Source organism: Cetorhinus maximus, unplaced genomic scaffold (assembly GCF_964194155.1).
Source record: "Cetorhinus maximus unplaced genomic scaffold, sCetMax3.hap1.1 HAP1_SCAFFOLD_1503, whole genome shotgun sequence".
Taxonomy (NCBI): Eukaryota; Metazoa; Chordata; class Chondrichthyes; order Lamniformes; family Cetorhinidae; genus Cetorhinus; species Cetorhinus maximus.
The window spans coordinates 5001-20000 of NW_027597444.1; the positions used below are offsets into that span (position 1 = coordinate 5001).

The 15000-nt window shown below is 53.1% G+C and overlaps 1 protein-coding gene across 1 annotated transcript in view; it reads right to left on the bottom strand.

Annotated features, from left to right (window-relative positions):
• Positions 1 to 35: 35 nt before the first annotated feature.
• The window catches only part of LOC144676323 (calsyntenin-3-like), a gene marked incomplete at its 3' end in the record, with an annotated part of 18764 nt that continues 3799 nt past the window's right edge, over positions 36 to 15000 (bottom strand). The window contains exons 2-6 of the mRNA XM_078536765.1: positions 14518 to 14640; positions 6278 to 6473; positions 1228 to 1436; positions 378 to 527; positions 36 to 221 (exon numbers count right to left, since the gene is read on the bottom strand). Coding sequence (XP_078392891.1) covers positions 36 to 221; positions 378 to 527; positions 1228 to 1436; positions 6278 to 6473; positions 14518 to 14640 — 864 coding nt within the window. The remainder of the gene's footprint in view (positions 222 to 377; positions 528 to 1227; positions 1437 to 6277; positions 6474 to 14517; positions 14641 to 15000) is intronic.

The following is a 15000-nucleotide window of genomic DNA, read 5'->3' on the forward strand; positions in this document are numbered from 1 at the left end:
TGCTCGGTGTTACCGGGCGAGTTGGACAGACTCACCGCAGAGTTTCCGGAGGGTTCTCTCGGAGTAGTTGTCCCGGTCGCAGCCCTTGGCAACGTGGCTGGTCTGGAGCTCGACAAAGACTTCGACATTCCACACGGCCTCGTCACAGGTCTCCAGGCGGATGTGAGGGAAGAGAGCCTTCGACCGGGAACCAGGAACATACTCAATCCGCTTGTTCCAGCCTGAGAGAGGCAGGAGCACGGGGTTAGATACAGAGTAAATCTCCCTCTACACCGTCCCCATCAAACACTCCCAGGACAGGTACAGCACGGGGTTAGATACAGAGTAAAGCGCCCTCTACACCCCCCTCTCCCTCGCGCCCAGTTTGGTCTCCTTACCCTGCCAAGCTGGGCGGCAGGTTGGCTTCACCAGCACCTCCACCTGGGCATCCTCCGCCGCTCGCTTCTTACCACAGTCGTAGGCGGTGACGGTGAACGTGTGGAGGCTCTGCTTTTTGACCTCCAGTTTCTCGGTGTTCCTGATGTTACCTGCGCCGAGCGAGAGAGAGAGAGAGAGTGAGGGAGGGAGGGAGGCCGGGATTTAAGCCCTTCCCCTTGCCCTGCCGGATCGCACTGCGCGCCAGAGGGTATTTCCGCTGGCGCAGGAGCTCTGCGGCGCCGAGGGACCTGGGCGTCTGAGTGCATGACTGGCGCCCAGTTGGCACGCAGAGGCAGCAGGCGTTTGGAGAGGGAAGTGGAGCGTCGGCTTTGATCGACAGTGCCCTTGGAGTACCACCGTCGGAAATCCCTTGCTCCAAATGCAAAGCCCGGCGGCGAGTCTGCAGCCGAAGTACTACACAGAGTATTTGTTTCTACTTACTCAAGGAGGGATATCCTTCTCCTGGAGGCCATTCGGAGAAGGTTCCCTGGGCTGATTATTGGGGGTGAAAGGGAGTTTTGTTGTCCAATGAGGAACGTTGGACTGGTTCCTACCTTTGGTTTGTCCCTCACTAGCGCTGGGGGCTCGTGTGAGCACGTGAGGGCGCGACCCCCAATTCTCTTGGGCTCCCGGCCGTCCCCACACCCCCTCCCCCACTAAATTCGGGGTCTCCCACACCCCCCCCCCCTTTCAAATATTTAACCCCCCACCCCACCCCCGCTTTCCCCGCTCTTCTATTGAGGTCCAGACTCCGCCTCGTTCAATCCCGCGCGCACCTCCCCCACCACGCATCTCGCCCCCCTCGCCTACCGTCGTTGTCGATGGTGAAGGGGATGCCGGGCGTCAGGATCTCGTAGAAGCAGATCTGGCTGTATTGCGGGGAGCAGTCCCCGTCCACCGCCTCGACTTTCAGTACCCGCTCGTACATCTTGCCCTCGCCGACCGACACCTGGTAGCGACGCTCCACAAACACCGGCACAAACTCGTTGACGTCGTTGACTCGCACCCGGACCAACGCCCTGAGGGGAGCGAGCGAGAGCCGGGCTTTAGCTTCCTGGATCTGGGAGGTGGTGGGGTAGCGCGGGTAACGGGAGGCGCTGAAGGAGAGAGAGGCAGGTCGGCGGAGCGGGCGGGCGATCGGGGGGGGCAGACGGGGTCTAACACGGAGAAAAGCGTGAGACGATCGATTCCGGCTCCCCATTAAACGCCGGGGGGGTAGGGCGAGGCCATGCACACTGGTCGGGAGAATCAAAAGTCATCGACGGAGCGCAGAGGGATCTGGGCGTCCTTGCGCATGAAACGCCAGATGGTTAGCGTGCCGGTGCCACGAGCCATTCAGAAGGCAAGCGGAATTTCGGCCTGTGTTGCTAAAGGTGGGGGGCGTCGGAGTTTTAAACTGTTACAACTGTACAGGGTGTGGGGTGAGTCTGCAGCCGAAGTACTATTTACAGTTCTTGGTCCCCGTATTTAAGCATGGGAGGCCATTCGAAAGAGGCTGATTCCTGGGATGATGGGGTTGGCTTATCGAGATCGAGGCTGAACAGGTTAAGCCTTTATTCATTCGAGTTTAGCAGAAGGAGGGGCGATTATATTGAAGCGTACGAGATTCTGAGGGGGGCTTGACAGGGCAGATGTTGAGAAGGTGTTTCCTCCAGTGGTGGAATCTCGAACGAAGGGGGCACGGTTACAGAATAAGGGGGGGAACTCATGTGAAAACTGAGATGCAACCCTTTCTTCTCTCGAAGGGCAGCGAAGGTCTCGAATTCTCTACCCCAGAGAGATGTGGAGGCTAGAAAGTATTTAGAGAGGAGGCGGATATATTTTGGAAATATCGGGGACTTGAGGGCTATGAGGAATGGCACGAAAGAGGAATTGAGACCTAGGGTATGTTAGCCATGAACCTATTGAAGGGCAAGGCAGGCTTGAGGAGCCAAAGGGTCTTCACGTGCTCTGGAGAGACAATTTAAAATAAAGGGTATGTGCCTAGTGGTGAGCCTCAGGGATCTGTGCTGGGACCATTGTTGTTTGTTGTCTATATCAATGATCTGGATGATAATGTGGTGAATTGGATCAGCAAGTTTGCTGATGACACTAAGATTGGAGGCGTTGTGGACAGCGAGGAAGGCTTTCAAAGCTTGCAGAGGGATCTGGACCAACTGGGACAATGGGCCAGGAAATGGCAGATGGAATTTAATGCGGAAAAGTGTGAGGTGTTGCATTTTGGAAGGTCAAACCAAGGTAGGACATACACAGTAAATGGTAGGGCACTGAGGAGTGCGGAGGATCAAAGGGATCTGGGAGTTCAGATACATAATTCCCTGAAAGTGGCGTCACAGGTAGACAAGGTTGTAAAGAAAGCTTTTGGCCTACTGGCCTTCATAAATCAAAGTATTGAGTATAGGAGTTGGGATGTTATGGTGAGGTTGTATAAGACATTGGTGAGGCCAACTTTGGAGTATTGTGCGCAGTTCTGGTCGCCTAACTACAGGAAGGATATCAGTAAGATTGAGAGAGCGCAGAGAAGATTTACTAGGATGTTGCCGGGTCTTAAGGAGTTGAGTTACAGGGAAAGATTAAACAGGTTAGGACTTTACTCCTTGGAGCGTAGAAGGATGAAGGGAGATTTGATAGAAGTTTACAAAATTGTGAGGGGTACAGACAGAGTAAATGCGACTAGGCTCTTTCCACCTAGATTAGGAGAGATAAACATGAGAGGACGTGGCTTTAGGGTGAAAGGGGAAAGGCTTAGGGGGAACTTCTTCACTCAGAGAGAGGTGAGAGTGTGGAACGAGCTACCATCTGACGTGGTAAATGCGGACTCACTCTTAAGTTTTAAGAATAAATTGGATAGATACATGGATGGGAGCGGTCTGGAGGGTTATGGACAAGGTGCAGGTCAATGGAACTAGCGGAATAATATTTCGGCACAGACTAGAAGGGCCGAATGGCCTGTTTTCTGTGCTGTAGTGTTCTCTGGTTCTACGGTACAATACTAAAGGGAGTGCAGGGGGCAGAGGGAGCTGGGGGAATATGTGGATAAGTCATTGAAGGGGGCAGGACAGGTTGAGAGGGCGGTCAGTGAAGCAGACACTACCCTGGGCTTTATTAATAGAAGTTTAGAGCGCAATAGCAAGCAGGTTATGTGGAGCTGGTGTAAGGCACGAGCTCGGGCTCAGCTGGTGTATGGTGTCCAGTTCTGGGCTCCGCACTTTTGGGAAGGATGTGAAGGTGTTGGAGAGAGGGAGGGCGGGGAAAAGATTCATGGGGATGGTTCCGGGGGGAGGAGCTTCAGTTCCGTGGATCGATTGGGGAGGTTGGAACTGTTGACATTGGAGAAGAGGAGGGCGAGAGGGGATTCGATCGAGGTGCTCAAAGCCACGAGGGGGCCTAAGACAGAGTCGATCGCGAGAAACTGTTTCCATTGAGGGGAAAGGAGCGAGAGGGAGGGGGGAAGGAGGGGGAGGGAGGGGGGAAGGAGGGGGAGGGAGGGGGGATGGAGAGAGAGGGAGGGGGAAGGAGAGAGAGGGAGGGGGGAGGGATAGAGAGGGAGGGGGAAGGAGAGAGAGGGAGGGGGAGAGGGAGAGAGAGGGAGGGGAGAAGGAGGGAGAGGGAGGGGGAGGGAGAGAGAGGGAGAGGGGAAGGAGAGAGAGGGAGGGGGGAAGGAGACAGAGGGAGGGGGGAAGGAGAGAGAGGGAGGGGGGAAGGAGAGAGAGGGAGGGGGGAGGGAGAGAGAGGGAGGGGGGAAGGAGGGAGAGGGAGGGGGGAAGGAGAGAGCGGGAGGGGGGAAGAGAGAGAGGGAGTGGGGAAGGAGGGAGAGGGAGGTAGACACGAGGGGAAACTTCCTCACCCAGCGTGTGGTCAGAGTCTGGGACGCCCTCCCTGAGGGTGTGTGGGTGTGGAGGCAGGTACAGTTGAGGGGATCGAGTGGGAGATATACTGTTATCGGTGAAGGACGGAGGTGAGTGGGTTATGGGGGGGCGAGAGTAAGGAATGAATGACTTAAAATTCTCGAATGTCTGGCTGTTTAAAACTGGTGAAGATACAATTTCACACGTCAAAATGGCCTCCAAGTTGGCCCTAGTTGCCTCTTGCTGTCCTTAAGATTCACCGCTGGGGCCAGATTCAGAGAGAGGGGGTTGTTACCGGGGTTTCCTGAAGAGTGAGCAGGGGTAGCCCCCATGAGAGCAACACTTCCGGGATTAGATACGGACGTAGGAATCAGGGGGAGGCCACTCAGCCCCTCGAGGCTGCTATCCCATTCAGTTAGATGGCGGCTGACCTGAGTGTAACCTCAGCCCCACATCCCTTCCCCCCCACCCCCCCCCCATCACCTTTCACCCCACCCTTAACCGAGAATCTATCACGCTCGGCCTCATAAACATTCAAAGACTCTTCTCCCACCGCCTTTTGAGGGAGAGAGTTCCCAAGACCTGGGGCCCTCTGAGGAAAATACTTCTCCTCGTCTCTGTCTGAAATGGGAGGCCCCTCATTTGGCTTTCACCCTCCCCCAAAAGGGGGAACGTCCTCTCCACCTCCTCCCCTCTCAGGATCGTAAAAGGTTTTAATTCAAGTCGCCTCTCGCTCTTCCAAACTCCAGCGGATACGGGCCAAACCTGTCCGACCTTCCCTCATAAGACAACATGCGCATCCCTGGGTATGAGCCTGGCGGAACATCTCTGAGCTCCGTCCGACGCTTTGACACCCTCAGTCTGGTCGTCTGAATGCCAGGCATCGCGGTACCTCGGGCATGGACCTGCCAGAGAAATGGCTACGTTTTGGCGATGGGTCGGGGAAAAATAAGTTGTTGAAAGGGGGGGACGAGGGTCTGCCAAGGGATTCGGGCGGGGTAAAGGGGGCTGGGCAAAAGATTCGGCAGACGGAGTATAACGTGGGGAAATGCGAACTTGTGCCCTCTGGCAGGGAGATTAGAAAAACAGGAGGCTAGTTAAAGGGAGAGAGAGACTGCCGAGGAATGCGGTGTGGAGGGACCTGGGTGTCCTGGGGGCACCAATCACAAAAAAAGGTTAGTACGCCAGTGCAGCGAGTGACCGGGAAGGCAAATGGAGTGCTGGTGTTCATTGCCAAGGCGGGTGGAGTGCGAACACCGGGAAGACTTGCTCCCAACTGCACATGGCCTTGGCGTTTCTGCAGCCGTAGTACTACGTAGAGTTTTGATCTCCTTCACTGAGGGGGGGATAGACTCGCATTGGAGGCCCGTTCGGAGAAGGTTCCCTTGGCTGATTTCTGGGACGAAGTGGGGGGGTGGGGTTTGTCTTATGAGGGAGAGTTTGAGCAGGTTGGGCCCCTACCCATCGGAGTTTGGAAGAATGAGGCGTCATCTGAATGAAATGTATGAGATCCTGACGGGGGGGGGTCCCGACAGGGTGGATCCTGAGAGGGTGTTTCCCCCCTCGTTGGGCGGGGGGGTATCTAGAACGAGGGGTGGAGGAGGGCACAGTTTCGGAATAAGGGGCTTCCCAATGAAGACGGAGATGAGGAGCAATTTCTTCCCTTGGAGGGTGGTCAGTCTGTCGAATTCTCACCCCCCCAGAGAGGGGTGGAGGCCGGGTCACTGAATATATTCAAGGCTGAGTTAGACGGGTTTCCGAAAGAGGAGGGAGTCGAGGGTCATAAACCTCTCCCCCACTTTATACCCAGTGTCAGCATCGAGCACTCCCAGGGACAGGTACAATACAGAGCTCCCTCTACATTACCCTGACAGTGTAACCCCCTCCCCACTTTATACCCAGTGTCAGCATCGAGCACTCCCAGGAACAGATACAATACAGAGCTCCCTCTACACTACCCTGACAGTGTAACTCCGCCAGATCAACTATAGAGCGAGAACCCAGTGAATTACTTGTGCGATCGCTTCATGTTGGTCCTCTCTGGGGCTTCTCCGCAGTCATGCGCCTGAATGGTGAAGGTGTGCTCCTTCTGTGATTCACAGTCCACAGGCTCCTTGGCTCGAATCAGGCCCTCCCCGGTCATCTTATCCAGGACCACAGCCTCGAACGGGATGTTCTGCCCGTGAATTTTGAAACCACAAATTTCCCCTGTTCGGGAAGTACGACAGAGAGTTAGTGCAGAGTATCAAGGGACCCAAACGCCTTCCCATTCACACCCACTGTATACAATCCCAATCCCAATCCCTTTCCCGTTCACTCCCACTGTACACAATCCCAAACCCCTTCCCGTTCACTCCCACTGTACACAATCCCAATCATCCCAAACACCTTCCCGTTCACTCCCGCTGTACACAATCCCAATCCCAAACCCCTTCCCGTTCACTCCCACTGTACACAATCCCAATGGACCCAAACCCCTTCCCGTTCACTCCCACTGTAAACAATCGCAATTCCCTTCTCGTTCACTCTCAATTTACAGAATCCCAATGGACCCAATCCACATCCCGTTCACTCCCACTGTCACAATCCCAATCCCCTTCCCATTCACTCCCACTGTACTCAATACCAATCCCGTTCCTGATCACTCCCACTGTACACAATCCCAATCCCCTTCCCGTTCACTCCCACTGTACACAAATCCCAATCCCCTTCCCGTTCAGTCCCACTGTACACAATTCCAATCCCAAACCCCCTTCCCGTTCACTCCCACTGTACACAATCCCAATCCAAAACCTCTTCCCATTCACTCCAACTGTACACAATCCCAATCCCCTTGCTGTTCACTCCCGCTGTACACAATCCCAATCCCCTTCCTGTTTAATCCCACTGTAAACAATCCCAATGGACCCAATACCCTTCCCATTCACTCCCACTGTACACAATTCCAATGGTCCCAAACCCCTTCCCGTTCACTCCCGCTGTACACAATCCCAATCCCAAACCCATTCCCGTTCACTCCCACTGTACACAAGCCGAATTCCAAACCCCTTCCCGTTCACTCCCACTGTACACAATCCCAATGACCTTCCCGTTCACTCCCACTGTACACAATCCAAATCGTCCCAAACACCTTCCCGTTCACTCCCACTGTACACAATCCCAATCCCCTTCCCATTCACTCCCACTGTACAGAATCCCAATCCCCTTCCCATTCACTCCCACTGTACACAATCCCAATGACCTTCCCGTTCACTCCCACTGTACACAATCCAAATCGTCCCAAACCCCTTCCCGTTCACTCCCACTGTACACAATCCCAATCCCAAACCCATTCCCATTTACTCCCACTGTACACAAGCCGACTCCCAAACCCCTTCCCGTTCACTCCCACTGTACACAATCCCAATCCCAATCCCTTCCCATTCGCTCCCACTTTACAGAATCCCAAAGGACCCAATCCACTTCCCGTTCACTCCCACTGTCACAATCCCAATACCATTCCCGTTCACTCCCACTGTACTCAATCCCACTCCCGCTACCGTTCACTCCCATTGTACACAATCCCAATGGATCCAATCCCCTTCCCGTTCACTCCCACTGTACACAATCCCAATCCCCTTCCCGTTCACTCCCACTGTACACAATTCCAATCCCCTTCCCGTTCACTCCCACTGTACACAATCCCAATGCACCCAATCCCCTTCCCATTCACTCCCACTGTACACAATTCCAATCATCCCAAACCCCTTCCCATTCACTCCCGCTGTACACAATCCCAATCCCCTTCCCGTTCACTCCCGCTGTACACAATCCCAATCCCAAACCCCTTCCCGTTCACTCCCACTGTACACAATCCCAATCCCAAACACATTCCCGTTCACTCCCACTGTACAGAATTCCAATGCCAAACCCCTTCCCGTTCACTCCCACTGTAACAATCCCAATCCCAAACCCCTTCCCGTTCACTCCCACTGTACACAATCCCAATCGTCCCAAACACCTGCCCGTTCACTCCCGCTGTACACAATCCCAATCCCCTTCCTGTTCACTCCCGCTGTACACAATCCCAATCCCAAACCCCTTCCCGTTCACTCCCACTGTACACAATCCCAATCCCAAAACCCTTCCCGTTCACTCCCACTGTACACAATCCCAATGGACCCAAACCCCTTCCCGTTCACTCCCACTGTAAACAATCGCAATTCCCTTCTCGTTCACTCTCAATTTACAGTATCCCAATGGACCCAATCCACATCCCGTTCACTCCCACTGTCACAATCCCAATCCCCTTCCCATTCACTCCCACTGTACTCAATACCAATCCCGTTCCTGATCACTCCCACTGTACACAATCCCAATCCCCTTCCCGTTCACTCCCACTGTACACAAATCCCAATCCCCTTCCCATTCAGTCCCACTGTACACAATTCCAATCCCAAACCCCCTTCCCGTTCACTCCCACTGTACACAATCCCAATCCAAAACCCCTTCCCGTTCACTCCAACTGTACACAATCCCAATCCCCTTCCTGTTCACTCCCGCTGTACACAATCCCAATCCCCTTCCTGTTTAATCCCACTGTAAACAATCCCAAAGGACCCAATACCCTTCCCGTTCACTCCCACTGTACACAATCCCAATCCCAAACCCATTCCCGTTCACTCCCACTGTACACAAGCCGAATTCCAAACCCCTTCCCGTTCACTCCCACTGTACACAATCCCAATCCCAAACAGCTTCACGTTCCCTCCCACTGTACACAATCCCAATCCCCTTCCCAGTCACTCCCACTGTACACAATCCCAATGACCTTCCCGTTCACTCCCACTGTACACAATCCAAATCGTCCCAAACCCCTTCCCGTTCACTCCCACTGTACACAATCCCAATCCCAAACCCATTCCCATTTACTCCCACTGTACACAAGCCGAATCCCAAACCCCTTCCCGTTCACTCCCACTGTACACAATCCCAATCCCAATCCCCTTCCCATTCGCTCCCACTTTACAGAATCCCAAAGGACCCAATCCACTTCCCGTTCACTCCCACTGTCACAATCTCAATACCATTCCCGTTTACTCCCACTGTGCTCAATCCCACTCCCGCTACCGTTCACTCCCATTGTACACAATCCCAATGGATCCAATCCCCTTCCCGTTCACTCCCACTGTACACAATACCAATCCCAAACCACTTCCCGTTCACTCCCACTGTACACAATCCAAATCGTCCCAAACCCCTTCCCGTTCACTCCCACTGCACACAATCCCAATCCCAAACCCATTCACTCCCACTGTACACAAGCCGAATCCCAAACCCCTTCCCGTTCACTCCCACTGTACACAATCCCAATCCCAATCCCCTTCCCATTCGCTCCCACTTTACAGAATCCCAAAGGACCCAATCCACTTCCCGTTCACTCCCACTGTCACAATCCCAATACCATTCCCGTTTACTCCCACTGTACTCAATCCCACTCCCGCTACCATTCACTCCCATTGTACACAATCCCAATGGATCCAATCCCTTTCCCGTTCACTCCCACTGTACACATTCCCAATCCCAAACCCCTTCCCGTTCACTCCCACTGTACACAATAACAATCCCCTTCCCGTTCACTCCCACTGTACACAATCCCAATCCCAAACCCCTTCCCGTTCACTCCCACTGTACACAATCCCAATCTTAATCCCCTTCCCGTTCACTCCCACTGTACACAATCCCAATCCCAAACCCCTTCCCGTTCACTCCCACTGTACACAATCCCAATCCCAATCCCCTTCCCGTTCACTCCCACTGTACACAATCCCAATTTCAAACCCCTTCCCGTTCATTTCCACTGTACACAATCCCAATCCCAAACCCCTTCCCGTTCACTCCCACTGTACACAATCCCAATGGACCCAAACCCCTTCCCGTTCACTCCCACTATACACAATCCCAATCCCCTTCCCGTTCACTCCCACTGTACACAATCCCAATTCCAACCCCCTTCCCATCCACTCCCACTGTACACAATCCCAATCCGTTACTGTTCGCTCCCACTGTACACATTCACAATTCCAAACCCTTCCCTTTCACTCCCACTGTACATAATCCCAATAGATACAGACCCCTTCCCGTTCACTCCCACTATACACATTCCCAATCACAAACCCTTCCCGTTCATTCCCACTGTACACAATCCCAATGGACCCAAACCCCTTCCCGTTCACTCCCACTGTACACAATCCCAATGGACCCAAACCCCTTCCCGTTCACTCCCACTGTACACAATCCCAATGGACCCAATCCCCTTCCCGTTCACTCCCACTGTACACAATCCCAATCCCAAACCCCTTCCCGTTCACTCCCACTGTACAAAATCCCAATTCCAATCCCCTTCCCATCCACTCCCACTGTATACAATCCCAATCACAAACCCCTTCCCGTTCACTCCCACTGTACACAATCCCAATCCCTTACCGTTCGCTCCCACTGTACACATTCACAATTCCAAACCCTTCCCTTTCACTCCCACAGTACATAATCCCAATGGATACAAACCCCTTCCCATTCACTCCCACTATACACATTCCCAATCACAAACCCTTCTCGTTCACTCCCACTGTACACAATCCCAATGGGCCCAAACCCCTTCCCGTTCACTATCACTGTACACAATAACAATCCCCTTCCCGTTCACTCCCAACGTACACAATCCCAATCCCAATCCCGTCCCCGTTCACTCCCACTGTACACAATGCCAATCTCAAACTATTTCTCGTTCACTTCCACTGTACTCTATCCCAATGGACCCAAACCCCTTCCCATTCACTCCCACTGTATACAATCCCAATCCCAAACCCCTTCCTGTTCACTCCCACTGTACACAATCCCAATGGACCCAAACCCCTTCCCATTCACTCCCACTGTACACAATCCCAAAGGACCCAAACCCCTTCCCATTCACTCCCACTGTACACAATCCCAATCCCAAACCCCTTCCCGTTCACTCCCACTGTACACAATCCCAATGGACCCAAACACCTTCCCATTCACTCCCACTGTACACAATCCCAATCCCAAACCCCTTCCCGTTTACTCCCACTGTACACAATCCCAATCCCAAACCCCTTCCTGTTCACTCCCACTGTACACAATCCCAATGGACCCAAACACCTTCCCATTCACTCACACTGTACACAATCCCAATCCCAAACCCCTTAGTGTTCACTCCCACTGTACACATTCCCAATGGACCCAAACCCCTTCCCGTTCACTCCTACTGTACACAGTCCCAATCCCAAACCCCTTCCTGTTCACTCCCACTGTACACAATCTCAATGGACCCAAACACCTTCCCGTTCACTCACACTGTACATAATCCCAATCCCAAACCCCTTCCCGTTCACTCCCACTGTACATAATCCCAAACCCCTTCCCGTTCACTCCCACTATACACAATCCCAATCCCAAACCACTTCCCGTTCACTCCCACTCTACACAATTCCAATGGGCTCAAACCCCTTCCCGTTCACTATCACTGTACACAATAACAATCCCCTTCCCGTTCACTCCCAACGTACACAATGCCAATCTCAAACTTTTTCTCGTTCATTTCCACTGTACTCTATCCCAATGGACCCAAACCCCTTCCTGTTCACTCCCACTGTACACAATCCCAATGGACCCAAACCCCTTCCCATTCACTCCCACTGTACACAATCCCAATCCCAAACCCCTTCCTGTTCACTCCCACTGTACACAATCCCAATGGACCCAAACCCCTTCCCGTTCACTCCCACTGTACACAATCCCAATGGACCCAAAACCCTTCCCATTCACTCACACTGTACACAATCCCAATCCCAAACCCCTTAGTGTTCACTCCCACTGTACACAATCCCAATGAACCCAAAACCCTTCCTGTTCACTCCCACTGTAAACAATCCCAATTCCTTTTCCATTCACTCCCACTGTACACAATCCCAATGGACCCAAACCCCTTCCCGTTCACTCCCACTGTACACAATCCCAATCCCAAACCCCTTCCCGTTCACTCCAACTGTACTCAATCCCTTTGGACCCAAACACCTTCCCGTTCACTCACACTGTACATAATTCCAATCCCAAACCCCTTCCCATTCACTCCCGCTGTACATAATCCCAAACCCCTTCCCGTTCACTCCCACTATACACAATCCCAATCCCAAACCACTTCCCGTTCACTCCCACTCTACACAATCCCAATCCCAAACCCCTTTCCATTCACTCCCACTATACACAATCCCAATCTCAAACCCCTTCCAGTTCACTCCCACTGTACACAATCCCAATCCCAAACCCCTTCCCGTTCATTCCCACTGTACACAATCCCAATCCCAATCCCCTTCCAGGCGCTACCACTGTCGACAATCCCATTGGACCCAAACCACTTCCCGTTCACTCCCACTGTACATAATCCCAATCTCCTTCACGTTCCCTCCCACTGTACACAATACCAATCCCAAACCCCTTCCCGTTAGATTCCACTGTACACAATCCCCATCCCCTTCCCCTTCACTCCCACTGTACACAATCCCAATCCCAAACCCTGCCCGTTCACTTTCACTGTACACAATCCCAATGGATGCAAAACCCTTCTCTTTCACTCCCACTTTACACAATCCCAATGGACCCAAACTCCTTCCCGTTCACTCCCACTGTACACAATCCCAATCCCCTTCCCGTTCTCTCCCACTGTACACAATCCCAATGCAAACCACTTCCCATTCACTCCCACTGTACACAACCCCAATCCCAAACCACATCCCGTTCAGTCCCACTGTACACAATCCCAAACCCAAACCTCTTCCCGTTCACTCCCACTGTACACAATCCCAAACATCTTCCCATTCGCTCCCACTGTGCACAATCCCTATCCCCTTCCCGTACACTCCCACTGTATACAATCCCAATCCCAAACCCCTTCCCGTTCATTCCCACTGTACACAATCCCAATCCCATTCACCTTCCCGTTCACTCCCACTGTAAGCAATCCCAATCCCAATCCCCTTTCCGTTCACTCCCATTGTACACAATCCCAATCCCAATCCCCTTCCCGTTCACTCCCACTGTACACAATCCCAATGGACCCAAACACTTCCCGTTCTCTCCCACTGTACACCATTCCAATCACCTTCCCGTTCACTACCACAGTCCACAATCCCAATCCCCTTCCCGTTCTCTCCCACTGTACACAAGCCCAATCCCCTTCCCGTTTATTCCCACTGTACACAATCCCAATGGACCCAAACCCCTTCCCCTTCACTCCCACAGTACACAATCCCAAACCCTTTCCCGTTCACTCCCACTGTACACAATCCCAATCCTAAACCCCTTCCCGTTCACTCCCACTGTACACAATCCCAATGGCCCCAAACCCCTTCCCATTCAGTCCCACTGTACACAATCCCAATCACTATCCCATTCCCGCTCACTCCCACTGTACACTATCCCAATGGACCCAAACCCCTTCCTGTTCACTCCCACTGTACACAATCCCAATCCCAAACCCCTTCCCGTTCGCTCCAACTGTACACAATCCCATTCCCTTCCCGTTCACTCCCACTGTACACAATCCCATTCCCTTCCCATTCACTCCCACTGTACACAATCCCAATCCCCTTCCCGTTCACTCCCACTGTACACAATCCCAATTGCCCCACAGCCCTTCCCGTTCACTCCCACTGTACACAATCCCAATCCCAAACCCCTTCCCGTTCACTCCCACTGTACACAATCCCAATGGACCCAAACCCCTCCCCGTTCACTCCCACTGTACACCATCCCAATCCCAATCCCCTTCCTGTACACTCCCACTGTACACAATCCCAATGGACCCAAACCCCTTCCCATTCACTCCCACTGTACACAATCCCAATGGACCCAAACCCCTTCCCGTTCACTCCCACTGTACACAATCCCAATGGACCCAAACCCCTTCCCGTTCACTCCCACTGTACACAATCCCAATGGACCCGAACCCCTTCCCGTTCACTCCCAGTGTACACAATCCCAATCCCAAACCCCTTCCCCTCCACTCCCACTGTACACAATCCCAATGGACCCAAACCCCTTCCCGTTCACTCCCACTGTACAGACTGCATGTAGTACACCCCCTGTCTCTTCCGTCTGATTCATTCCCACTTGAGACCGATTCAATCCTGAAGTATCCTGGTGAGAGGAGGGTGGCGAGAGGCCTAGATTTGTACCCTACCTCCTCCCTTACCTGCATAGTGCAGAGGGGCATCCTTGTCGATGGCAAATAGAGGAGGGTTTAGAAGCACTGTGCGATCATTCTCCATGACAATGCCTTGGTACTCCGTCTCAATCCATGGTTTATGTTTGTTGGCTGAGTGAGGGATAAAAAATATCATTCCAGATTAGCCAGAATCAGCCTGAACAGCGGCCAAAGGGTCGATGGTGGTAAGGGTGCCAAACACTCTCCCTGGGGTACGGGTCCCACACACACACACACTGACCTTCACTGGGGTACGGGTTCCACACACACACTGACTCTCACTGGGGTACGGTTCCCACACACACACACACTGACTCTCACTGGGGTACGGGTCCCACACACACACACTGACTCTCACTGGGGTACGGGTCACACACACACACACACTGACTCTCACTGGGTTACGGGTCCCACACACACACACTGACTCTCACTGGGTTACGGGTCCCACACACACACACACTGACTCTC